Source organism: Cryptomeria japonica, chromosome 10 (assembly GCF_030272615.1).
Source record: "Cryptomeria japonica chromosome 10, Sugi_1.0, whole genome shotgun sequence".
Taxonomy (NCBI): domain Eukaryota; kingdom Viridiplantae; phylum Streptophyta; class Pinopsida; order Cupressales; family Cupressaceae; genus Cryptomeria; species Cryptomeria japonica.
The window spans coordinates 122,800,561-122,827,489 of NC_081414.1; the positions used below are offsets into that span (position 1 = coordinate 122,800,561).

Consider the following 26,929-nt stretch of genomic DNA (forward strand, 5'->3'; position numbering starts at 1 on the left):
TGATGCTAGTGAGGTTGGAATGTTCTACAATATGGTGAAGTTGGTGGTGAATCACGTGCTTTTCAATAACACAAGCTTTTTTTCCCTTGGTGTGCTCTCTCATTAGGTAAAAGCTGTTAAGGGTGGTTGTAGAAGTTTTTTGGAGATGTTTCTTACCTCTTAAATGATGGTTTTCATCCATACAAATTTGTCAATATCATCAAGTAGAATTTTATTGCAGTGGGCAGCATAAGAGCTCCAAAAAGTTGGAGAGGCACAAATTCGTCTATATCCTCAAATAGAAGATCATTGCAATGGGCAGCACAAGAGATCCAAAAAGTTGTAGCGTGCCTCTCCTCAAGAAGCTTCCTTGTTATTGCATTGTTCATCACAACTTGGAAGGCTTCCTCCACGCACACTCCCATGAACACCTTCGCATCTCCAACATATGACATAAAGTCCTAGTATTTTTTAACATCATGCAAGACATCAATCAACCTCAATAACAATTATTGACCAAAAGTCGCTAGGAAGTTGATCATTGTGAAATACTGCAATGCTTTTCCCATGAAATTCTCTTCTAATCATCTATCACAACCTCAATGTTTTTCATGGATTCCTCCAACAAGGGCTAACTCAAAATATATGGACCAGGTGCCTTGAATCCTTTACAAACAATAATCTCAATGTTGACCAGCTGTTCCTAATATGGGCTTTGCATGACCTGGAATGGTATTTTCTTATAGTCTTAAAAATTAGTGCAGCACTTCATGATGCTTCTCCTCATTCCATGTAGTACCTTAGAGTGAAGGTTTCACATAAGGACTATTATGTGAAACATAGAACCCCAATGAGAGCACCCAATTAGAACTATCTCTAGTAGATGAGTTCCACATACATGGGCCATGACAAATGCCTACAACCATGGTTGAAAAACTTTGCAAGTACTCATGTGTCACAAATGTCGGTGAGTTACTCGCCAAATAACTCATCACTGAATATACAAAAAAAGGTGTGGCGATATTTTGTGAATATCTATAAAAATAACCGAGTTTTTGCCCTAGATCTGTCAAAAAATTGTCCCGGTGCAATATAAAAACCATTTATTTTGAAATGCAATTTTTAAGGGGTTGTTAGCAATGGGGAGCATGACGATGGCAAGAAAACATGAGATTGAGAAGTGGGGGCTACATAGCTGGTGGTGACATTTTTATTAGAATTAAATAAAGTTCACTAACAACATTACAGTTTAGATTCAATTTTTTTATTAATTTTGAAATACTTAATTCATCTATTTTATTATTGGTTATTGTGGGAATTAAATTTTGTTTTAATTTTTTACTTCTTTCGATAGTATAGTTATTTCATATATTTATTAAGAATCCTATATCTTCTATTATCAATTATTTTAATAATTTTTGTCTTTGAAATAGTATCATTTTGGTGAGATGGGAGCATTTAGAAAATGTATAAGATGCATAATTCATTCAGTGCTATGGTGAGATGACAAACTCACATTATTGTTCAACAGTTTGATTGTAAATATTTTATTTTTTATTGGCATGTCTATGTTTAGGCATTAGCTAGACAAGGTTGAAAAGAACTTAAATTTACACATCCAAATGATTTATTTTGGAGAGTAATTTAACAAAGGCTTGCAATTTTTCTTACTAGTAGGCACTCCCTTTACTTGCTTGATTTTAATGCTGCAAGGTTAGAGGATCATGTGAAAATAGTAATCAATAAGAGTTTTATTCAACTTGTGTTGGATCAAGATGCAAGTATGTGTCTTTGACAAAGTTATTCAAGTTTTACTATGTCTATCTTTTAAGCCAAATATCAATGGGCTTATATTGCAAGTAATTACATTTACAAATCTAATATATATATCTGTTTTTGAAGAATATTTTATAAAATTATGTATTTTCAAATGTTCGATAAATTTGCCAAGTCATAATAGTTGAGTTTTTCTCTGAGATTTTGCTAGGTTCTGAGTTCTTAAATTTTTTGAGCCTGTGGAGTTACTGCCAAGTCTGAGTTCAACAACTATACCTACAACATTAGATTTTGATTCAAGAGGAGAATTCATTAGTTCTAATTGCCATAGTAATCCACCTATTTTTAATAATTTCATCTTCTTGTACAAAGCATGGACAACCTTCATCTCTTGTATAATATTCAACTCTATTCAAATTATGCAGCTGCATATCTAGCTTGGGACTGTGCAAGGTGAGCTAGTTGATGCCTTATGTCATCATCAAGCGACATTAATTGCACACCACCATCCTTTCATTTGAACAGAGTTAGACACTACCTGGAAAATAGATGCTTTTTGAGCATTAGGAAGCATCATGGAAACTGTAGCTGATCTGATGTTGGTTGACTAGTTCAGATTGGGGAGGTTCCATAGTAAGGCACAAGCTATGGTTCACATATAGGCCACCAAATGAGTGCTACAGTATAAGTGTGCAAAAGATGTTCTATAAGTCTGCAAGTTTACTTGGATCAATGCTGTAGGTTTCTTATATTTGGTCCTAAACACTTTGGGGAGCATTCCTTTCCTATTTTAGGCACGCATAGGGAAAATAGACGCTTTTTGAGCATTAGGTAGTATCATGGAAGAAGTTGGACAATGGGGTCACTGTTAGACTCATCAATTTAAAGATTGTTGTAGACATCAAAACAGTCATAAAATTGTGTTCAAATTGGAAATGTTTACATGTTTGGATTCCTTATGGAAAGTAGTATGATTTAAGAAAGAAGCATTTTGTTTTGAGTCCATATGTAAAATAATGGCCATCAGAAGTTGAGGATATGTATTGATGGAGGACTACATCCACCTCAATTTTTTTGATTTTCTGGCACATCTTTCCTCTTGCTAGAGGTTAGTTAAAGGTGTGATTTGGCTTCCATGTGTGGTATTTAACATATAGATGATGATTGGCTAGTTTGGGAAGCTTATTGGACAATATAATTACTTTATTTCACCTAAATCTGCTGATATGCAGCTGAAACGTGCAGCAGGTCTTTCAATGGGTTAAAAATGCAATGATTTTGGAAAAACACTCCAGAGAGTGTCTCTTGACTTTATTTTGTTGCTGTTTTGCATTCCTACATGAATGCAAAGAGTTGAATGGAAAAACACTTTCTTGGCCGTGTGGAGGGAAATCAGGCAGTGTTGCAGGGTTCTTGTGGAATGCAAGGGCAGAGAGGAGATAGGAGAGGCTGTATGATGGCAGATTCGCTATGTAATAATACTAATTAGTAAGTGAAATGCTACAAGCATGCTTCTCCTATAGTTTTTCTTCCCTGTCAGGTTTTCCAGATGAACTATTGTGTTATGTGACTTTGTTTTGTGCTTGTACATTGTTCAGTTGGCTGTTCTGTCTGTTCCATTGTTGGTTTAAGTTTCAACAGACATTAAAATGCTGCTATTGGTGTGTTAGAAGCCTATAAGGCAGTTTGCTCTGTAGAGCTAGTGCTAATATAGGAATCCATTAATGATGCATCACTAGGATATAGGTCCAGTGATTTAAGGATCAAGTGGTATTAGAGTGGCAATTTCGTCTGGGATTGATACTTCAAGTTGTCTTCTATGTTATGGCATCTATTTTGCATAGGCTTCGATTGTCATAAACTCAACGAGGTTATCACTTATGTCACTTATGAGGTAGTTGAACAGATTTTAACCCCTGTAGGGCACACTGGTTTAAGGCAAAACTCTTTGCTCCTTGTATTTTGTGGATTATGTTAAAGGGCTGACTTTTGGTATTGAAAGAGACATACCTTTGGATATCTACACGGTTTGGGTTTGAAGATGCCACCAGTAATAGTTAGCCTTCTATGACTGAAAAAGCACAGCATATGCAATTTCCTATTATAGTGGAGCTATACACCTAGAAAGAAATTCACAGCCCACTTAGACCTAGGGGGCCATTTAACCACAAAGTTGTGTGTTTTGGCCTCTTTTACGCCATGCTATTAACAAAAGAATTACAACCATCACAAACTTCACTTAAGAGCTCTACTATTATAATGAACGCCTCTTCTGTTGCTTGCCACTCTATGTTTAGTGGTTTGTGTCTGGCTTCTCACTCATTGTAGTGGCACATGACCATTCCTCATATTACCTCTCATATCTCCTATCAAAGGTCAGAATGAGTTAATGCCAATCTAATTCTAGGTGTAAAGGTTAACTGCTGAAACTAGGCACATAATCACGCCTCATCTCTAGATGTATCAATTAGTAGCTGCTTAGTCTCCTTATACTTCTCACATATACACAAGTAAACATGCTTTAACTATGAATAGGCCATACATGTGATCCAGAATAAAACCATGCATATAGCATATGCAGTGGATGTTAACCTTATTTCTTTCAAGAGTTTTTAAATACTTTTCTTGTCAGATATTTTTCTATTTTTATTTTGCAATGTAGATTTTGTTTCACAAGGAGGTTGGCTCAGGTCTAGAGTTCTTTTCTTCCATCATTATGTTATTGAAAGTTGGAAGCAGTGTATTTGATTGCCGTACGAAAACAATTTCATAATCTGTTTTATTTATTTCATATACTCTTCTTTCTGGAGCATTATAATGATGCAATTTGGGATTCAAACAGCCAGATTAGCATTTCTTTTAGATTTTTTATTTTTTCCTTCGAATTTTGGTGTTGGCTTATAAAAGTTATACATGGTAGGGGTCAATCAAGTGATTGGAAGACGATTTTCTCTGTCTTATTTTAGAGTTGGAAATGCAGGTCCTGAAAAGTTTTCTTTGGTTCAGTTGAAGCCTCCTGAAGAGAAGATTTTTGAAGCAAAAATAACTGATGTTTTTCATTATGGATATACTATTGAATCCAACATTGATGGGAAGCCATTACGAGGTTTATTGTTCTCGTATAAGCCAGGATTTGCTCATGCTGTTCATGCTTATCTCACCAGGTGAATCTGCTCATGTCGCCCGATGCTTTGTGTTATATATATTCAAACTTTAAGATTATTCTTGTCAATATACTTAAATGATGTCATTCATACTACTAATGACATTTTAGCAAAGTTATGCTTTAGATTTCTCATGTACATGTCCTGCAAAGAAATTCTAACTTAATTATCATGTTTAGGAAACAACTGGCCACAGAAGCTAGTGCTGTGAAATCGAGTGAAACACGAAAGCCTAAATTAAAGATTGCTCGTGCTGTCAAGCAGTCTGTGAGAAGAGCAGATGGACAAGCACGTGTAGTTACAGATGTAGAATCTACGGCTAAAGGGAATCCTGTGGAGCCACTTGTCTCACCGTCAAATCGACCTGTGGCTTCATCAGATATGTACCAGCAATACATGGTTAGCTTGCCTTACCTCTAGGGTTTTTCAAGTATATTGATTTCTGAGAGTTTCCCTAATTTAAACTATATGCTGTTATGTGTCATGTCCTTTTCTAACTTATATGAAGGCAACTAACTATTCACCTTTTGGCAATGTAAACAAAAACAATAAGTTTTTATTGTTTGAATTCGACTAGTCATATTAGTAAGGAAAAAGATATGGGGGAGATTAGAAAAACTGTGGAATACACTATCTTTTATTAGTTATTATTATGAGGTCTGGAAACATCGCCTTCTCCACTTACAACATGCAGGAATACCACTCTATTTATACTTGAATGTCTCCTTGCTTCTCTTGCATGCAATCCTACCTCCATGTTGCTCCATTTATATTGCTCACAAACCTCCAGCACTCTTTTTGCATGAATGCTGCATCTACTATCTCCACCTGTAGGACATCCTTTTCCATATGGTCCACATCTCTTCCTCTAGCAACTCTTGCAGGTCTAGCACATACTCTATCAACTGAAGTTGGACTACCACTTCAGCATGAGATTCCAGTGCTAAGATGTCCTTGGCCTCCAACATGAGATCCAAGTGGTTCTATCACTTGGTCACAACCTTTTTGACAACTTGGGAATACAACATTGCAAAAAAAACTAGGGGAAATTTTGAGAGAAAAGTGCACACTATTTCTAGTAAGCAAATATCTCCAAGTGTGCAGATTTTCCATCATATAGCTTTTTTTTTCAATTTTTGGGTTCTCCCCATTGTTTAACCATGACACATTTTAAACATTTTGTGCTCTCCAAATAGACACACATTATACAAATTGCTTTCTTGAAAAGTGTGTCAATATTTTATGTCATTTATGAGGGTTCCTTGTCATCTTGTTGATCAGGTTGAAAATGTCATTGCCAATTAGTCGCACTCACAAATTTTCTCAGTCATTTTGAGTATTTGAAATTACCTGTCAAATCAACTAAGTGTTTTAACTGTTGGTCTTGGTTGCAAGTAATCTGGAGTCAACTTTGGTCATTTTGAAGTGTCATAAAACACCAACGCAGAGTCATAAACCATTTCAGTTTGGCAATTCTGTGCGTAAATATTCAAATATCCATTTGAATCAGCATCACTAGATATTTAGAGCCCCAATGGAGTTCTAAAAGTTTGCAATTTTGCAAAGTCGCAAGATGGCTCACAAGCTTCTCACACAATATGTGTTCTCCTTGGGAAATTTGACAATTCGTTTAACTTGTTATTGCTGATTAAAAGCCAGATAATGCATGAGCAAAGCAATGCCAGTTGATAAGCAGGTGTAGTTGCAAGAATATAATGCAATTTGCAATTTACTAAATCGCAATTTGTACTTTGCAGTCTCACATGGTCACAAGCCATTTTCCAAATTTGATTTTATTAAATTTGGCAAAATATTAAAATACATGATGAGTCAAATTGTTCGTTTGCAAATTCAGTTGTAATATTAATTTACTTTGACAGAAGAGTATAGAGGTTCCAAATGAAGTCGTTGGCATAAGTCTGGAAGTATAAAGTATATTTGCAAGTTTTAATTTGCCCATGTAATGACTCAAATTGGGAGTTGTGGAGTCAGTATCCGATTTTACATGCAAAAGTTGTGAGCTACACCATATATCCATCTTGCAAAATAAAGGATATAGTTTAAATGATTTATTTTTATATATTGTTATGTGGGAGCCAGTTGGCAAAGTTTCAACCCAATATGCTTATTAAACTTGCAAACTGCAAAGGTGTTTCCACCTCCCGATACTCCATAATGTTTATGAACTAAAGACAAAACTGAAGGGGTGGACTTGAAATGCAGTCATACAAAAGGTTCCAAAATTTTTACATGCTTCAGCTTCCTGCATTCCCATATGTCATATGGGTAAAATTTAAAATTTGTCTTTATTGAATAGAAGGGCTTGCTTGGCATGCAGCTGAGCAAGATTTACAAACTCATCTTGTAAAAATTAGTGCTTGTATGGAGTTTTATTACACTCATGCATCACTTGTAAAACTTTATTTGTGCCCCCACTTCATGCTTCCATCCTGCTTAAGTCTGCCAAGGTAGTCAAAATAGAAAAGAATTTGGGTTTACATGGTACAACTACATGCACACATTTTTAAACAGTTGTAAAACTTTCTCTTGCTGATGCAGCTGATATCCTTGCTCATTATGCAAGTTGCATTCAAAACTCTGCTCTCTGCATGATATAAAGGGTGCCTCAAAGATATGTGTTCTTATACAATATATAGACTGCAGGTTATACATAAATGGATTGGTTGAGAGGATTTATGAACTCTTAGAGCAAATGCAACTTGGATCTGTAAAGTCAATTTCCACAACCTTTGCCATCATCTTGGTTGCCTATGTTGAGATATGAGTTGTGAAATGAGTATCAAAGTTTATCAAAGCATGTTTAAAATGAATCTACATCAGACATTTTAACTTCAAATACCCAGCAGACATATATGCAAACTGTGGAATTGTAGATAAAGTTGTTGAAACTACATTCCAGAATCTGCACATAATGTGGATTTGTCGAAAATGTGAGCTGTTTAAAAGTGCCTCAAAAAAATGCCATCTCATGAAACAAAATTATTGCAGAAATGCACATGATGATTACATTAATAAGGTTGTAAAAGCTTTCAAGCAAATGAAATTCATGACCTGCGCTAGCATCCTTTCTGCCTATGCTAATATGAGCGTCTTGAAACAGGGTATGCATGTCTATCAAAGCATAATGAAAAGGGGATTTTTGTCAGATATTATAGTCGGAAATACTCTGTATACATGTATGTATGCAAAATATTGGAAGCATAGCTAAGACGTGTGAACTTTTTGACAAAATGTTTTATGAATTGTGCACCTACAGCTATGTTCAGCTCTGTTTGACAAAATGCTTCAAGAAATATGTTCATGGTCTAGCGTTTTTATTTGATAGTGATGGTTTCCTTCGTTTTGAATTTAACAGTGCCCAAGACAGCCAAGTATGAGGCCTCTTGATATTTGGGATCTTATTTATGTTGAAATATAATGCGCCCAAATCTAAGTTGCCGATTCAGGTACGGGAACTAGAACCCGGTATGGTGGTATGACAATTTTTTTTCCTTGGGTACGGGTACGGGAATATATAATTATTCAAAATTATAAATTCTAACAGTGATACTCATAACTGCCAATAAATAGAATATTTAAATATCTCATTCATAATTTGCAAAACTGAAAATACTCAAGTCTCAGATTAGAAACGTAGATAAAATAGTAAACATATATTTAAATAATTATAGATAAATATTAAATAAATATATATACATAGTAAATATAAATATAACATAATATATAATTAATACATATAATATTAAATATATCATACATTAAATATTATAGTTTTTTTTTTTAATTTAACAACAATATTTTTTAATAAATGGTTCATCTGTGATCCCTCTGTTGGGGAGTTGTAATAGGCAAAGTTTAAAAACTCGGACTTGCCATGGACTCGGCAAACCAAAAATTTGGACTCGGACTCAGACTCGTGAAAGACTCGGCAAAAAAAAAACCGTAGTTTTACAAAAAAACATAAAGAAATTAATGCATTTAGAGAACATAAGAGCCATAATTGAAACATTACACATGTCACATACTCATAGTTTCAAACTTTCAACTCCAAAATGTATAATACCAAGATTTCTTCAATGCTAATTATGTTGTTATATGGAGCCTAATCAGACTCAGAGGTTAAATTTTCCCTACTTCCATTGGCGCAGTTTCCCCCTATATTTTTCGACGGGGGTTTGGGGGCAGCGCCCCCAAGTTGGGGTCAAGGGGCAGCGCAAGTCCATCTGAAAGACTCACGAGTCCGTGCAAAAGACTCGCGAATCTTTCAAATGGACTCGCCAAGGACTCGCGAGCGCGAGTCCTTGGCGAGTCAACTTGTGGCTCCCATGGACTCGCGAGTCCGTGGTGAGTCCACAAGTTTTAAAACTATGGTAATAGGTGAGGAAGGTTGAAAGGGTCCCATTGTTATTGTTTTCGACGATTATTGTGAGGACAAGGCAGTCGAAGAGTGTTAAATGCAGCCAACACGCATATGGCCTCTGTAATGTCCCCACTTTAGCAGTTCACCAAGTGTGTGTGCGTTAGCCTTGTTCTACATGGTCCCGAGGGCTAACAAAGGGTTTAAGGGGATCCTGGAGTGTTTTGGCCTAGTCATTTCCAGTTTGGGCCAAACGAAGTTGATTTACTCAGTTTCAGGCATACTTACTATTTTTAGTAAGTCAACAGGACATAGTGGAGGCCAGTTTTGGTGTTTGGATTTGATACTCCTCGGTGAGAGCTTTTCGATGAGCTATCACTCGCATTATTCGGAGTCCGATTGCTAATACATTTTAATGCTTGAAGTTTTATTCAAGTAACATTTAATTTAATTGTAAAATATTAAAATGTTACTCTAATATTTATTTTATGGGGATCTGTACCCAAGGGAGACATAAGTGAATATTTTAATATATGTTTTATATTGCTTATCTTTTATCCCACATTGCCAAGGAGAGTTGAGTCGACCCTTGGAAAAAGAATAAAAGAAAGTGTTTGTGGCTTCATTAGATATGTTGAACATGAGAAGAATTGGTATGTGTGAGTTGCAGTTCCGTTCTTGGCATTAGAGGACGTCTATCCTCTCTTGTGACATTCTAGACGTCATTCCCCTGGGGTTTGGCCTTCGGAATCCATTGCTATCAGTTTCATTATCAGACAGATCGGGTGCATTTCCAGCCACAGGCAGATTTAATGTTTGTTCACATCTTCTTCCCTACTTGTCCGATGCTTATGCCATTTTGAGGAGATGATTTTATGAAGATATTGGACCTGTTGAAGACAAATTAATATTGCTGCAACACTATTCACGCGGGTACTATTCATGTCACTGTAGCAGGAAGATTGAAAATGATCGCTGGAGTATTATATCAATAATGCTGGAATAATTAGTGAGTTGATAATCTGCCATGTATTTGATTTTATTAAAATCTGAAAATAACATCTTATCAGCAGTAGTTCAATTTTCAGTTTGCATATTATTGTAGTTTCATTCTTGTCCATATTCTGTGATTTCAATTCCATGTAAAACAAACCAACATTTCATTTCCGGAGCCATAAGGGAATTTAAAACATTAAACGGAGAAATAAGGAGTTGGATGCAAACTGTTTGATAAAATTCCTAGCAGCAATTGGTATGGTTTTTGGGCATTCCGGGGTGTCCATTACAGCCTCTTCCAGGGCCTTTGCTTTTGTGCTTTCTGCCTCCTCTATTAATTCCTAAGTTACCGGTTCGGGTTCAGATTCGCGGGTTCGGCAAAAAAAAAAATTTCTTGGGTACGGGTACGGGTTCGTCCGTACATATATACATATATTAATTATAAATCTATATATATACATATATATTATATAAATCTTCAATATATACAATCCATACAAAAATGAAATATACAATGTGACTTTCCATACATAAATCATAAATGATAAATCATAAATCCATAATTGCCAATGCCAATAAATATCCATATATCGCAAATGTTATCAGTAAACTAATAACTAAAGTCTAATATCACATTCATAATTTGCAAAAAAGATAATATTCAAGTTTCAAGTTTCAACTGATTCAAGTTTCAAAATGTGAATATGTCATGACACAATAAAAATTTAAATTACAAGCCATCTATGGGATTTAAATTCCATATTCATCTTCATCTTCACCATCCAACCCAAGCCCAAGGTCATCAAGTGGTTCAAATCCAGCATCAATTGAACCACTATCGAATGGAATGTAACACCCACTAGCCAAGTCTCTCTCAAGTTCCATAGCTGCCTCGTCTATAGAGACTTGGGCAAGTTGTGCAACTGTAGCATCTAAATCAGCACACTCAGGGGCTAGATCCCAATTCCTTGTTGCACCCACATTATATTCAAGGTCCTTATGTGACAACAAACGAAGGTTGGAGTGTACGTAGACCAAATCCTCAGCTCTCTTTGCACCCAAACGATTATGTTTGACTGAGTGGATGAAGGAGTATGTACTCCAATTCCGCTCAACTGAAGAAGAACTTGCAACCTATTAAAAGTTAAAACATTATTAGAAATTTATAAATTATAAAATAAAAATATGATAACATCAAATGGAATTGGAAAACTATAAAAAATAAAAAGATACATACTTGGGAGAGAAGTTTAATTGCAAGAGGCTGCAAGTAAACGGAGGCTGTCTTATTGAGAGCTACAACATCATGATTTTTTGTGGATACAAATTGGCCAAACTCCTTCATGACAACATTTCTTGTCTCGTCATCTTGATATATCTTTTTAAAGGCAGCTCTATAGCCAGAAGCAACCTCTGCATCTCTATATGGTGGTACCCTCCTTGGTGTTGCAAGCATCTCTGCACTATAAAATTTTGGTGTCAAAGCAAATGCTAAGAGATGTAAGGAATTGGTCATCTTGTTCCAACGGTCAACAATAATATTCTGCACAACTTTGAAAAATGTTTTCGTTGGGTCATTTACTTTTCTTTTTATTACTTCTCTCATTTTCTCCACCATGCAATCCATGCCATCATAAATCTCACCCAAACATGGGCGATCAGTATCATCATACCTAATCATGCTCATGATGTGCTCAGTGAAATTCAAAACATATTCCACATTATCCCACCATTTCTCATCAAGGATCAATGCGCTTACTTTTAGAGCTCTTTCTGTCTGGGCCTGCTTCCATACACTCCACAATCCGTTGATGACCACAGAACTCAAGGCCTCTTGCACCTTCACAAGTCATCTGAAGACGAGTGTGTGAGATGCAAATCGTGTTTCAGCTACCTAACATGACATAAAAAAATACACAACATATATCAATTATAAAAAATTAAAAAATAAAATTTAAAATTTAAATTAGTAATTACCTTCAACAACTCCAACTTGGAGAAGGTCCTAAAAATGGCGTGTGACATATGATGATTAGTCACAAACATTTGAATCTCCTCGCCTTCGTCGTATAGTTTTTTCACCCAATCAAATTGTGTGCCAATCTTTTGCATGATTAAATTGAGTGAGTGGACTGCACATGGTGTCCAAAAGATGTGACTGTATATAGCCTCCACTATAGTCCCCGCTGCCCTACAATTTTTAGCATTGTCCGTTATGACTTGGACAACATTTTGAGGCCCCACCATGTCAATGCATTCTATGAGGATATTGGGAATGAAACTTGCATCTTTCACTTGCCCCTCATAATCCACCGCTTTCAAAAACATTGCCCCTTTAGGGCACACTGCTATAACATTGATCAATGGCCTATTTTTACGATCTTTCCATCCATCAGAAACGATGGTCTAACCTGTTTCTGGCCATGTATCTTTGATGACTTTCAACTGTGACTCTATGGATGCTTTCTCCTTTGCCAATAAGGTGGTTCTCGCCTTTTCATACCCTAGACAAACATAATCAGAAGGTGTGTTGCAAAGGGTATGTACCATGTCTCGAAAGTAAGGTGATCTAACAAGGTTGAAAGGAAGCCCATTGCCATAAATGCAATGCCCAATGCTCTGATCTGCAATCTCTCTCATTTCATTTTTGAAGGCAGTGTCCAATGGGCCTCTTTTCTGTGAAGCCACAACATTTTGATTCTCTAGTGGAGCAACTGGTGGTTTTGGTATGAAAGAATGCGATCCGGCTGGTCTTGTGGAGCCAATACTACTAGAAGGCCTCGTAGTCTTCGAGCTTGACTGGACAATAGGATGATCAGTCTTTGCTTTGCCACTTCTCCTATCAGCTTCCTCTTGTTCTCTAATATATTCCAAAACTAGAGCTTTTGGCAGCCCCTTGCCATCTGATCCCTTTCAAAAAAATTTATTCCACGCCCGGGGATGAAACAAAGGTGGCCTTTCACTCGATAGTATGAGCTGGTATACCCAATGCCACAATGGTTACACTTCCAAACAAAACCCCCACCACTAGACACTTGCTTGATCATTGTTGTATAATGCCAAAGTGGTGAATCTTGATCAATTTTAAAGCGGTTATTTTCAGTTCGGGCATGGGCAATTGAACTAGAGCTTGCTCTTGCACTTCCAATTTCAGCCATTATGTATGATTATATGAATAATGCACCTAAAATAAAAAGAGAAAACACAACATTATTGAAAAAAAATGATAAAATTTCGGCATTATAACCCCATACTATGCATACAAAGTGTAAAAAAATATACAAAACTTATTTAAAATTTTTTAGAAAAACTTTTTAAAAAAATTTAAAAATTTGAAAAAAACTTTAAAAAATTCTTGAAAACTTGTAAAAAATTCAGATTCACTCACCTTTGATGGCTAAATCTTCCTTCTCCAGTGATTCTTATGCCTTTTATGCGTGTCTCACATCTTCATAGTCTCTACCTTCGAAGAAAAATGCAAAAACTAAGAAACCCGGCTTTAGAGAAAAAATCTTCAAAAATGCAAATAGAATGAGTTGAATGAATGTTTTGATGCATGAAATGCATCATAAAGGGGCGAATTAGGGTTTAATTATTAACTAACTATTTTTTAAAGTACTTTTTTATTGGTTTTTATTGTTTTTTGACCCGTGGGCCCCGTTTTTGGGAACCTACAGGCCTGGGTTCACCTGGGTTCCACCCGAATCCTTCCCAGGTGGCCGGGTTCCCTATGGGTCCTGCGACCCACAAGGAACCCGGCCACCCGGGAAGGACCCAGGTCGAACCCGGGCCGGACTAGGACCGGGCACGAACCAGGACCCAGACCCAAGCCAATACCCAAAGAACCGGTAACTTAGATTAATTCGTCTACATTTGCATTGCTCAGAGTAAATAGAAATAGTAAACACATACCCATTTGATTACAGTAAGTCTACAATGTCTACAATTGCAGCTTGCAGAATCAGGGCTCCTAAGGCTCCTTGTGGGCTGCTGGAACGGCCCCCTAAAGTGCGGCTCCCCAAGTATATATAATAATATTTGCTCAGTTTTTATCTATACCTGCAAGTGGACCCGTAACAGATTTGGACTCGTACCAAACCCATAGGATATGGCAGGCATTCCTGCAGAATCTGGTAACATAGGCCAAATTTAGTGGAAGTTCTTTGACAGCTAAAGATCATTTCAAATTTTCTCTCGTTTTAGTGGATAGAGTTCATGTTATTACCATGCTCTTTTGGATTTGCATTTCTGTTGTCCCCTCCACTTTGATATGTTACATATGGTGCTTTGGTAGATTTAACCAATATCCACAAGCAATGAAAATTTACAAGAATATAATCAGAAAGGATTTAAGACTCTGAGCTTTACAGAATCCAAGTTGGTGCTAAGTTTACTGCCTTGTGCAAATTGTTGTGTGCTTCATGTGATACTCTTGAGTTTTATTAATGAGATCAAAAGCATTGGGTAGGGAATCAATCTGAGTATTGATGATTTGATAATAATTGAAAAAATAGCCATTAAATCTATTATAGAAAAGAGAAGTCAGTGTTTGTATAATCGGTGACCATACTTTACTGTTATGCAAGCAAGAAATTCTGTAGTGGTTGAAGAGAGCTCTTAGTCAATGTTATACAAGCAGATACACTATAAGTATTTCAGGCATCCAAGTTGGAAAAATTTGTACTCAGTTTATCATCGTTCCCAAATGTTAGTGATCTTAACACCAAATATAGAGTACAATCTCATGCACCAAATAAATGTTTTAGATAAAAATTATGTGGACCATTATCTCTAGTCTTGTTTCAGGTTTCTTGACTCTTGACCCAGAGTTCGATGAGGGCTATTGATAATGGTGCAAGTTGCACACAAAATTAATTTGTTGAAGTCAATAGAAACTTTGCAGCAAATGCAATTTTTAAGGTGTAAAATGAAATTCCATATTCTTTGTAATTATTCTTCCAGCCTATACCAAATGGGAAACTTGAAATACGAAACAAGCACGTCCCACAAAGATAAGAGGTTGAGGTTCAGGTCATGGAAGGAGGTAGATAGAAAAGAAAGAGGAAGACTCAATAATGTGAGGAATGCCGAGATTCACATGTGCAAGATGGTGACAAAGATCATTTTCAAGATGAAGGTGAATGCAAAGCTAATCAAGATCAAAGTCAAGACATTCAAAAGACGAGGACACAGAGGGAGCTTTGCAAGGATTGCTCTAAAAGGATGAAAAACATGACAACTTTGGATTTCCAAGGGAAATCCAAGATCAAGGTGATGGGCTCAACAAGATCAATGCAAGATGATATCAAGATGCACAAGCACAAGAATTTACAACATGGAGGATTCAAGAATGACAAGGAAGATCAACATCCAAGACATCATGAAGGATTCCAAAGATGAAGAACATTCAGGGAGATGATGCAATTTGGGAATATGAACCATCACAATTAGTCAAAAGCCGGATAATGTTTAGTATCAAGAGATATTGCTCGAAATGTAAAAACTTCTTTGTTGAAGGAGAAAGTTTACAAGGCATGCAAGTTGAGGTGGTGCCATTCATCATCAACCAATCAAATCATGACAAGTTAGCATGTCTAGATTAATTGAACCTAACTTATCCAAAGGAGAGCAAGTGAACTAGTGGAAGGCATTAAATACAATGTAACAACTCAATTTTCTCATTAGTCCTTTTCCTAAAAGAGCCTGAATTCAAAATGTTGTAATTTTCTCATTGGTCAATGGGGCGTTATTTGTAATTAACTTCACATCAAGGTTTCATTGAATTATCTCGATCGTTGATTTGGAATCATTATGGGCCCATCATTTGTAATTGAGAAGTCTATCTAAGGCTTGTGCTTCTCAATTGTAAGGTTAACAGTTAACAGATTAGGAGCCAACAATAGTAGTAGGAGGAGACTAGAGATTGTTGCCAAGACTGTGTCGAAGTAAATACATGATTTTCATTGAAGATATGGTGGATCTTTGTCTGAGTTTCAACATGTTGCATGGTTTCTACTTCTCAAGTTTTAGATTTGTTTACACGGAGTTGATTAGTTGAATGGAATATCTTATTGTTGATTAATGGTGAAGCCTATATGTTCATACCATTTGGAATTTGTTGATTGCAAATTGCAATGCATCGTTAGTTTAAACTTATATTGAAAGCTTAACTTCAATTGTTCTATTCTCATTGTACATGGTGTTGATGTGCATAAGCGATTTGAAAATCATTTGTGTACCCTTTGGAGATTGCACCATCTTTGTGTAGTTGTTTCCTCATGGCGAAGCAAAGCTTGGTTTGGTTTCACTAAGTCATCAATCATTTCTTGCATTGTTAGGTTTTTAGATTAGATTTCTCTAAACCCTTCATCTTTTGTCCTTTATTTTCAAGTCAGATTAGTATTCCAGTGTTCGAGCCAAGCGTAAGTCCCTTTGTGAGAACAACAAAATCACATATTTTCACTGAGTCTATACATTGTAAAAGCTGCATTGCTTGCATTGTAAACCTTGGGGTTGCCTTATTTGATCACATAGTTTAGCATTTAAGATTTCCTTGTTCAAGAGAGGATAGGATACTTGGTATTTTATTCTGTGTTGGCGAGTGTCACAAAACACGCATCAACACACCCCATATACCATTGTGCCTTGTCTTGTTTAGGCGTTTGGATCTTGTAACTTCTTATGGTAGAGCCATAGCAATCTATCTTTCTCTTACCTTATATCCAATAAATTGGCATTTGTTGGGCACTCCGAAGCCTTTTAGAATCCAAGATATTAATTATATTATCCTGATCCAATGGCCTCTGAGGTTTTTGACACATTGTTCTTTTTCTACTCTCAAATTAGATCCTTTTTGGTTCCAAATCTGCCAGAAGTAATCGCAAATGTTATGTCTGTGACTCTGTAGCGACCAATGAGGGCTTTCTTTTTTGAATACTGTTAATGATCTGAGAAATTTTGGGTACAAAATCTTTTGGGGCATAGGGATTTCCTGCATTGCTCTTATTCTTGGATGTTGTCTTGGAGATATCAGATATGGAAGTCGATTTTTTTAGGGGGCTTGATTGTAAACTCCTGTGAATCTGTAGTTTTATGCTCAGAAGCAAAATTGCCCATACTAACAGAATCAGTCATAGGTAAAGTACTATAGATGTGGCTGTCTTGAATCCCTTACATTTCTTTTGATGAAGTATTATCCAGGACATCAAATGAATTCTTTTGCATCATGTTACGAACTTATGACCTGAGAGCTTTATAAAAGTAGCAAGTGATGGATTTTACAAGAGAGTTGAACTTTCAAGAATATAAAAAAAATCTTTTAGGCAGAGTATTGTCTACAAAATAAGTAGTAAGTATTGTCTATAAGTTGACTAAAACTACTTGGAGGGTATTGTCATATGATTTTTAGTACTGTGAAATTCTGAGATTACTTAAAGTATCACTTCTTAATTAGTCCATTTCATCTTATTTTCTCCTAAGCATCTGGTTAAAAAATTACATTTCAATTTTTTTGAATTTTTTTTAGTGTTTCTTCTAAATCAGGGGAAATTGGAATTCAAGGCATCTAAGGCAGTCACAGAAGAAGTCCCAACTCTATTGATTCCCTGAGTTGCCCTTATTGTTGTAGAAGTCAAAATTTTATGAGTCATCTGCCTTAATGTGCTGGTCATGCGTTTCAACCTGCTTTTCCAATTTTCCATCATAGTTGAGCTATCTTGAAACCTCTACACCTTTAGCGTGAAAGTGCAAGACATTAAAAGAATCCACTCTTGGCTATTGATTGGTCAAAGGCCAAGAACAACTCTTGAGAGAAGAACAACTGCGATCTATAACATAGTTAGCAAACTTTGACTCGACTTGGGTTGGGTAGACCATAAATTTTTGACTCAACAAAAACTCTGCAACTTTAAAAATTACTTTACATATCTTTAGAAACACATTATTTTTTTCCAACATTCAGTATCAAATTGTATTAAATGAGTCTAGAAAACCATGGGAAAGCTTTTCTATTAGATTTGAATACAAATAGAGTATAAAATTGTATCATATGGTTTAAATAGCTAGCTGATAACTACTTTGAATTTATGATGATTATCTTTTAAAATTATCATAATAAATTGCATATCTAGAAAAGTTACAAATTACAAGATTCTTCAATTACCTTTTCCTTATTCTAGTGAAAAATTTAGAGGGAGAGGTTTTAGTCTTCAAATTCAATGGTGGCTCCTCACTTGGCCTAGAGGTTTGTGCTTGTGGTCCTCTTTGCTACCAGTAGGCAATGACTCCTCTCTCGCATGAATGTCATCCAATGACAATGTAATCTCTCTTGCTTTTGCTATAGCCACATCCTCCATGGCTTGAGCCTTCTTTCAAAATCAACAATTTCATCCTTTGTAAACACAGAGCTCCTCATCCAATGTGGTCATTTGAAGCATCAAAAAATAAATGAAGAGTGTGTGATTTCTTCTATCCATCCACCCATCTAAAAGAATTTTGCATCCAAACTTTTGCCATTGCTTCTTATGATCTTCCACAATCACTTTTGCATATTGGAGCAATCTGCCATTTAACTCTCTTAGAGAGGGTGCTTTGTACTCTTTCCCTACAACTATCAATGCTGTTACCAAATACTCCCAATATGGACTCTTTGCCACGTTGAATGAAAGGTTGTAATGCTAAAATTTTCACATGCCTAGTCTCCTTACTTCTGCACCTCCTTGTTTCACCTTATATTTTGTAGCTTGCAGCGAAGGTTGTGCTCTATGTATGTTTCTAGGCAAAATAACCCTTGTGATTAGGCTTTACTCAACTTGCATGAGGTGGATGTGCCACGTATGCGTGGACTGTGACTTGAGCCCACAATGCCTGTTGTATATACCTTGCTTACTATTGGCAAATTGGGAGCAATGGTTGCTTGCGCCTCATGCTCTCCATTTTTTTCGCCTCCAATAATGCAAGAAGTGCTTTCATTTCTCATTTCACCTCTTTTGGGGCACTTGGACATGCCTTGGTGTTGCAATAAGGAATGCTTTCAATATGGTATTTGAGGTGATTGATGTCTCAATTAAGTTTTTCATGCACCAGTTACAAATCATAGTCCCCACTACAGGTCCCATTATGACATATTTCCATGTAGGCTCATGGCTTCGAGGGGGTTTTCTTCCAATGGATAGCTTTCACTTGCTGAGTTGAAACTTGATGCAGAACTAGATGCCATTGTATACTAACCTACAACATTAATGAAAACAAAAATACAACAATTTAAAAACGTCAACCTTATATTCTGAAAATAAAATGTTTAACATAAACTTGTGTATATCAACAAAAATATTTATACAAATTGAATCCAGTGTAATAAAATTTGTAAACTTTACGTGCTGTAAAAGATATAACATGCTTGAAAACTAGAACTATTTTATATGGTTGAAAGGAAAGGGAAAAATAAAAAAGGAACTAGCAAATCCGAATTCTAGTATTTGCCCTTTTCCATTTGCCTATAAAATCCTTACAATTTGGTCTAAACTATTGTAATGCATTTGTGTTTGTCTAACATGAGTGGATAGGGCTTACAAAGCCACCAAAACATGGTTTTTAGTGTCTGAAGCACATTTTTTGTGTATTTATCCCTTGTGGTGCAAGTGATAGAGTTAGATTCATTGAGTACTCAACAAAGAACCGACTAAAAATCACCACTCGGACTCAATGAGTAATCGCTAGTAAAATTCGACAGGTAAATGTAGAAATTGATGATCAACCACAGGAGCCAAGAATCATTTGCAAGCAAAACACCTATCACACAAAAGAGATCAAGCAAAGATTGTATGCTCTATAACAGCCAAGAATTCTGTACTATTGCACAAAGAATGTTTGAACATATAATATTGGAGGTACAATTACAATGAATGAATGAATCCTTATAAAGGATGAATGAACCCTAGGTGCAAAGCCTAATGCTAAAATTAGAACGAAAACAATGCAAAGTAGGAGCTAAATTAAGGTCAACTACATCTAGAACTAAAACTAAAAAAGTAAACTCTAGACAATAAAAAGCACCTCAGTTTAGCTTAAGTGAAAGAGCAATTAAAGGACCTAATTAATAAATAATTAGATAATTCTCCTAAAATTATTCCAATAGTAAAAAGTTGGGAAATGCTTGGCTTAGACTTAATGTTTAAACACCAAGAAAACTTGTCAAATAAAAAAGTTGGCGATTACTCGGTGACTCACCGAGTTTTCAAACTATGGTCTATACGACCCTATTTTGGTTAAGGGGAGAGTCAATAGAATATACCAAAGATTCAATCTCTAGGGGAGCCGAGGGATCTTCTAAGTGGAAAGGCACACATTTAATAACCAATCATGTTAGTGTAAATGTTTGTTATTCTCATTGATTATATCAAAAACCGCTGGCAGCAGCACAAACCGGGACGATAATGACAATTAGCTACAAAAGAAGAAAAAGTTTGAAACCTATTGTATTGGTGGCATAGGTTGAAGCAGAAAATTAACTTTATTCCACTTTTGGTTCCTCAAAACCATAGACCCCTATAACTCCTCAAAATGATACTCCTTTGATTCTTGCAAATGTGCAACTAAATGTCTCATTGGCATCCTTAACTCCAATATGCTGATTGAAACACCGACCAACAATATATTTCTACTTTGGAAACCTCTCCATCTCCTTCCACTTGTGAGAATAAGGGTCCCCCCCCAGTGTAACTTCAACCAAATCTCTTATGCAATATATACCTAATGATCCTGCAATCTCTTTCTCATTATAAAACAGATTCTACACAGCTTGCTGTTTGGATTCAAGAAATGGTGGCTTGAGGAAAAAGGGTAGTAAAGCCTACACATCTAGGTTTGGATTCCATTCCAGTGATTGTTCAACCTAAACCACCAAATAAGGGAAAAACTCACATTACTCTTCAAAAGGGCATTGATGGCAATTTGTACATGGATTGCAATGCCCCTGGTTGATAAGAACAAGCAAAATATGTTGGCTACTAATTACCAATTCCAGAATATTCAAATGGCCAAACCTAGCAAGGAAGGACAGACCCAACAACTGGAAATAGTGGTTCTGTCTCTGATCAAATGAATGAAAAAAGATGCACAATCATTGCTAGTTTGAAGAAACAAGTTAACTGGCTTAGCTCTTACAATCAACGCCAACTCAGCCCACTGAGAACCAGGCACCTCCCTCGCCAAATCATGCCATAGATAAAAATGGAATGGCACAAGTTGGTAGAATCAGAAAATTTGTGAAAGCTACAAACTTCTGGGCATGTACACACTTTGAGGATGAGAAAGTACTCACTTTGAAAGATGAATATCAGAATGAACTTGAAATGTGGAACAACTGGTTACTTGATATGAGAGGAACGAGAAAATGTCTAGGCAATTTGAAGAGACGAGTGATGATATGTCTAATGGATGGGTGCATGTGAGAAAAATGAGGATTGAATTATTGCAAAAAGGAATTGAACAGTACTGTGATCTCAAAGCTAAGAATGGCATCATCTCTCTTACAGATGATTTTATTGAAAAGCTTCATAATGTAACAATTAATGAAATCTAGGATGCCACATGCTACTAAAATCTTAAAAGATTAATTTACTTTTTTTTTTAAGATGACCTGAAAGTTGTCACTTTATAATAACTATAAGTGATCGATGAAGACTGTAGGAGGAATTCCTTGAATCACTGATGAATCTGATTCCAAATCTTTGAGGGTCACTTGGCAAATATCAAGGAATCTTTAGATTTTAGACAAGTGGATTGCCATAATGAATTATAGCTTGTCTATTATTGATGATGATGTGAAGAGGGACATAAAGTGTTTTAAAATACATTCAAAGCAAGAGAATGGATGTAAAGGACACAATTGAGATAAGGTTCTGCAAGTGGGACCCATAGTGATGATGAGGCAAAAGATGTGGCACTTTGAAGATGACCTGACTCACAGTGGTACTTTTGAAAAAGGATAATTTATTTCATTTTAAAAAGTTGTAATATCTGATAATTTAGTTATTTGTGGTGGTATTTGGTAACTGCCTTAAAATTATTATAAGATTTATTATAAATGATTTTGATGGGATATATTATAGTTTTTTATTGCATTGAATTTTCAGTAACTAGTATTTTGGAAACTTTGAATTCTGGGAAGTATGTGAACTCAACTTTGAACTTCGTTTCATATTTTGCTCTACGGTTGAATGCGAATCACTTTCTTCATCTGATATTAAATTCTCCTGCTTCTTATGCATAGTAACTAATGTTGAAGTACTCTGAAAGTTGAATGGCCGTGTTTATTGACTTGAAATCTTTTCTCTATAGCAGTCTTGAATATTGTATTTATTCATTATTCATTATTGTATGCAATTTTTTTTGTTTCTGTAAATTATATTGAACGAGTTTCATTTTTTAAACTTTTTTGAGAAATTTATGTTTGTGAATATCTCTTAGTCATTTTGTAGATATTGAATGATCTGAGAGTTTCCCCTTCTAATAGAAGTAATCCTGCCCTACATGATGTTGCAATTTAATTTTGTCTTGATGACAAAGTTATATGCTGATAGAGGTAAATGCTTCCCAAATTGTCAACTAGAGTACAGATGTCAGGAGTTGGAAGATGCAGAGTGCAGAAATGGATGTTGATGGAGAGTAATTAGATAGAACAAGCAATGTTGGCTTTATAAAGCTGAACGATGCCTGCACCATATATAAACAAAGCTAGAGATGTGGTAAGTCCTAATAAATGATTTTCCTATCATGAAAGTAGAAGCTGCAACCAACATGCTTTCAAAAAGTTAGGCAAGCAGATACTGTGACCTCAAAAACAAATCTCTTGCCTTTGCTGCATTGTGTTCTTTATTTTGTTTATTTATGTTGATAAGTTATCCTTAGATGCCCTTACTGCAGTCTTTCAGCTTAAATACCATGACCAAAGGTAATCTATTTTTTTAAATTCACCCAAAGCTTGCACCTGGCCTCGTTTGTTGGTTTATCACGACTAAAATTGGACGTGATAGTTAAACTGTTTAAACACAACATTGGTATGTATAAGCATTTAACATGTCCCCAAGGGATTTGAACATGTTTCTCTGCTCTGAAAACCCCAATGATTCACCACTTGAGGTTGTCCCACTGCACTGCATTGTGTTCTTTGTGTTTGTATAAGAAATTCCTGTATAAGCTAATAGGCAGAAATTAGGGTAAGTATGAGATGAATTTAGGTGGGGTCAGATCAGCACAGCAATTGAAGTGATTCATGTCCCAACTACTCAGTTACCTAGGTCAACAGTTTTCTTTTGTATGGCGTCTTTAATGCATAGGAAAGATACTATCAGGTTTAGAATCTGAATAAGTATTTGAATTGAAAGTTGTATCTGGGAATATCTTTTTGTTTTTATTTTTAATTCCCAATGGAGAGTTCTCCAGCTTAGATGCTGCAATCAAGGTGTATCTCTTCTGTCAAATCTGCTCAACAATTGAATCTAGCCTCATCTGTTGGAGTACCACACCTGAAATTGGATGTGGTAGTTAATTCAATTTAAACACAACATTTGTACATATTAGCATTAACATGTCTCTTGGGGATTTGAACAAAGTCTTCACTGGGAAATCCCCAATGGTTAAGCACTTGAGGTCATCCCATTTTACTGCATCATGTTTGTTCTTGGATAAAGAATTCTTGTATAAGCTGGAAGAGGCTTTTTTTTGAGGGAGGGGCTGAGGTGTGGATCGAGGGCTTGGTAAGAGATGTATTTAGTTAGGGCAAAACAGGTACAGGAACTGTGATGACTTGCTTTCTAACTACTCAGTTACTTTGGTCATTGTTCTCTTTATCTTTCCATCTTTTAATGCATAGGGAGGGTACTATCAGATTTAGATAAATATTTGAATTGTAAACTGCATCTTGGGGTATCCTTTTGTCATTATTCACTTAGAATTCACACCCATATGCATCCTTTTTTTGTCCATATTGTCATGGTCACTTCAACAAAGGAAGCCTGTTTGATGGAATTTGAACCCCAGTCATAATCATAATGTTTTGCTCAATCATGGTCCACCTAGGTTGATATTGATTGATAGGCCTAGTACATATTTAATTACTGGTCCTTTTCAATCACAAGGTTAGTAAGAAATCATGTATTGAGATGGCATGGGGATTTGAATTCTACTTCCACCTATATATATATATATATATATATACACACACACTCCTGTAGAAACAACATATTTTAGGATGGCCGTGTGCTCCTTTTTCTTAGTCGTGAACTTTTGTGAATCTTTTTCTGATATGTCCCATTTTTTATTATTTGAATCCCCTATAAATGTTTCTCTAGTAGATATAGGAGTTTGTTGTTATTGAAAGTTCACTTTCTCATTATGTATTTGAATTTTGTACTCGTCTTTGGATGAATATCTTCCAATTGTTTCCTGTATTATTTGCTTTCAAGCTACATGGAAAGTTTGGCCAGGTTTGGTGCTAATGCTGCTTTAATCTTTTAATCCAAATTCTTTTATATTCATGTCCCTGGTCATTTATTATTTATTTCGCTTTTAATTTTACATAAATATATCTAGTTTATATACTTAAATCATACAGCTTTGACAATTGTGAATTTTTGGTGTGACTTTCACAGCAACCAATGCCTGTATGCTTGCCATCTACTGTTCAGCATGATCAAAGACATTATACAGTCTCAGGCTTTACAGCTTCACATTCGACACAAGAGGTGGCCTCTGCTCCCACAGCTAACCAAGGAGGGATATATGCTAGACAAACTCTTCCTACACCAGCAAATCAAGGTACAATGGAATTCTTTGGCTTGTTGCCTATTTTTTTTACCACATTTACAGATTCCATTCTAGTATTTGTTTTTTGGCCCTATTAAGTTTGTGTTGTGCTAATTTGCTTGTGTATTTATCATTTATATACTGGGTACAATACGCAGGAAATCAATTGGGATTGGTTCAGGAGACTGTATGCCAGGGTGATCATGAACAACCACCTAGCTCAGTAGCTTAAGTCCTAAAGCATGTACACAGGCATGATTTGTGGTGCTATAGTATCGTCCAGCCAGATGAAAATTAATACTGCCTTTGTTGGCATGCTTGTTAGGAATTGGATTGTAGCTTTTCAAAACATATATTCGGAATGATGGTAATTAATTTGTTTCTTAATCGTTGGAGGATATGAAGTTCATCCAAAGTACCGAATCATTTAATTATTCACATTGCATGTGGAATTTCTTCTTGGATTTATATACGTATAAATCCTGTATGGTTAAAAGACCAGGCACAATTTGACAGGGGATTTGAAAGGAGTGTAGAGCAGCCACTTTTGAAAAATACTGATGTTGCATGTGCAGGCAATTGCTTAGCCTACTGCTCAATTGGCAATGAGAATTGATCAAATTACCTTTTCTATTTATCAGCAGCATATTGGCTTGTTTCTTGTGATAATTTTGAAAGATTCAAGCTTTGCAGGTTTCCTTTTCTACTGACAGGGAATGTTCATATTATGGGATATTCAATATAGATTTGTGCAGCTCTTATCCCCATATTAGCTGTTGATTTGAGGCAAGGTTTGAGTAAATGCCCTTAGGTGTATGGCTCATAACTCTGAAATATGAGGTTGAAACTAATGTATGCACAATTTGGCACTAGTGAGATGGGAATGTTGGTCATCTAAGAGATTGTCAGTTTGGATGATTTGCAAATAGGGAAGATGCTCCTCTCACATGTTCTTCAACAACATATACTTCAGGAATTCTTGAAACAACCTTCCAACATAGTCTTCATCACCAACAATGTTTAAAACATACAATTTTTTTAGTTCAATCAGACGTGCAACATCTGTATAAGAGCATGAGTGAGAAAGGAAAGATGCAATAAGACATAACACAACTGAGACAAATTATAGCTGGAAAAACCCTTAATCAGGAGAAAACTCCACTAAGAATGACGAAAACTCATGTCACTATCTCTTATTCTTTAACAAATGATACAATGCCCAAAGGGTGCATATATTGCTCAAGGATGAACCAAAGTAGCCCGCAACACATGCAATTAGTCTTAACAACTTCAACCTATCCACTCAGAATGCAATCTTGGAAAATGAATTCAAGAAGGCATAGAATGAAGATTTCAAACCCATCAATGTTAAAAGGAAGCATTCATCCCATTTTTTGTGGGACCTATAGCTTTCTAGTAACCTCCAGCACATCAAGAATGGAAGATCAACTTCCATAAAAAGGATTTGAAACATTTCAAACCTTTCATATTCCACTTGTTTATTGGCTTTTTTAGGGGGAGAAGACGTGTTCATTGACTATTAAAAGCAACAACTTTGCGAAACCTGGTTTTCTATGTCATTTTGAGGTTGGCAACTTGCTTTAAAAAATTATTGGAGATGTCCTATACCACTCCAGATTCTTGATTTTATCATAGCCTCAAATGCCTTGCATTCAATGAATTTAATTATTTAAGGCATAAGACTGATGCAAGTTTTGATAATGGTAAACAAGATCTTGATGACCCTGTAACTTGACTTGAGTTTTTGGATTAGAAACCCCTCTTAGGAGACTTTTGGGTTTCACACAAAAGAGTTGATGAACCCTTTATC

The 26,929-nt window shown here is 35.9% G+C and overlaps 1 protein-coding gene across 3 annotated transcripts in view; it reads left to right on the forward strand.

Annotated features, from left to right (window-relative positions):
* Positions 1–25,735, forward strand: part of LOC131046605 (acyl-CoA-binding domain-containing protein 6) — a 157,924-nt gene extending 132,189 nt beyond the window's left edge. For all 3 annotated transcript variants that reach the window (XM_057980381.2, XM_057980380.2, XM_059213065.1), the window contains 4 exons: positions 4,736–4,919; positions 5,099–5,318; positions 24,945–25,110; positions 25,257–25,735. In XM_057980381.2, the coding sequence (XP_057836364.1) occupies positions 4,736–4,919; positions 5,099–5,318; positions 24,945–25,110; positions 25,257–25,330 (644 nt within the window). In that variant the 3' untranslated portion in view covers positions 25,331–25,735. The remainder of the gene's footprint in view (positions 1–4,735; positions 4,920–5,098; positions 5,319–24,944; positions 25,111–25,256) is intronic.
* Positions 25,736–26,929: the final 1,194 nt, after the last annotated feature.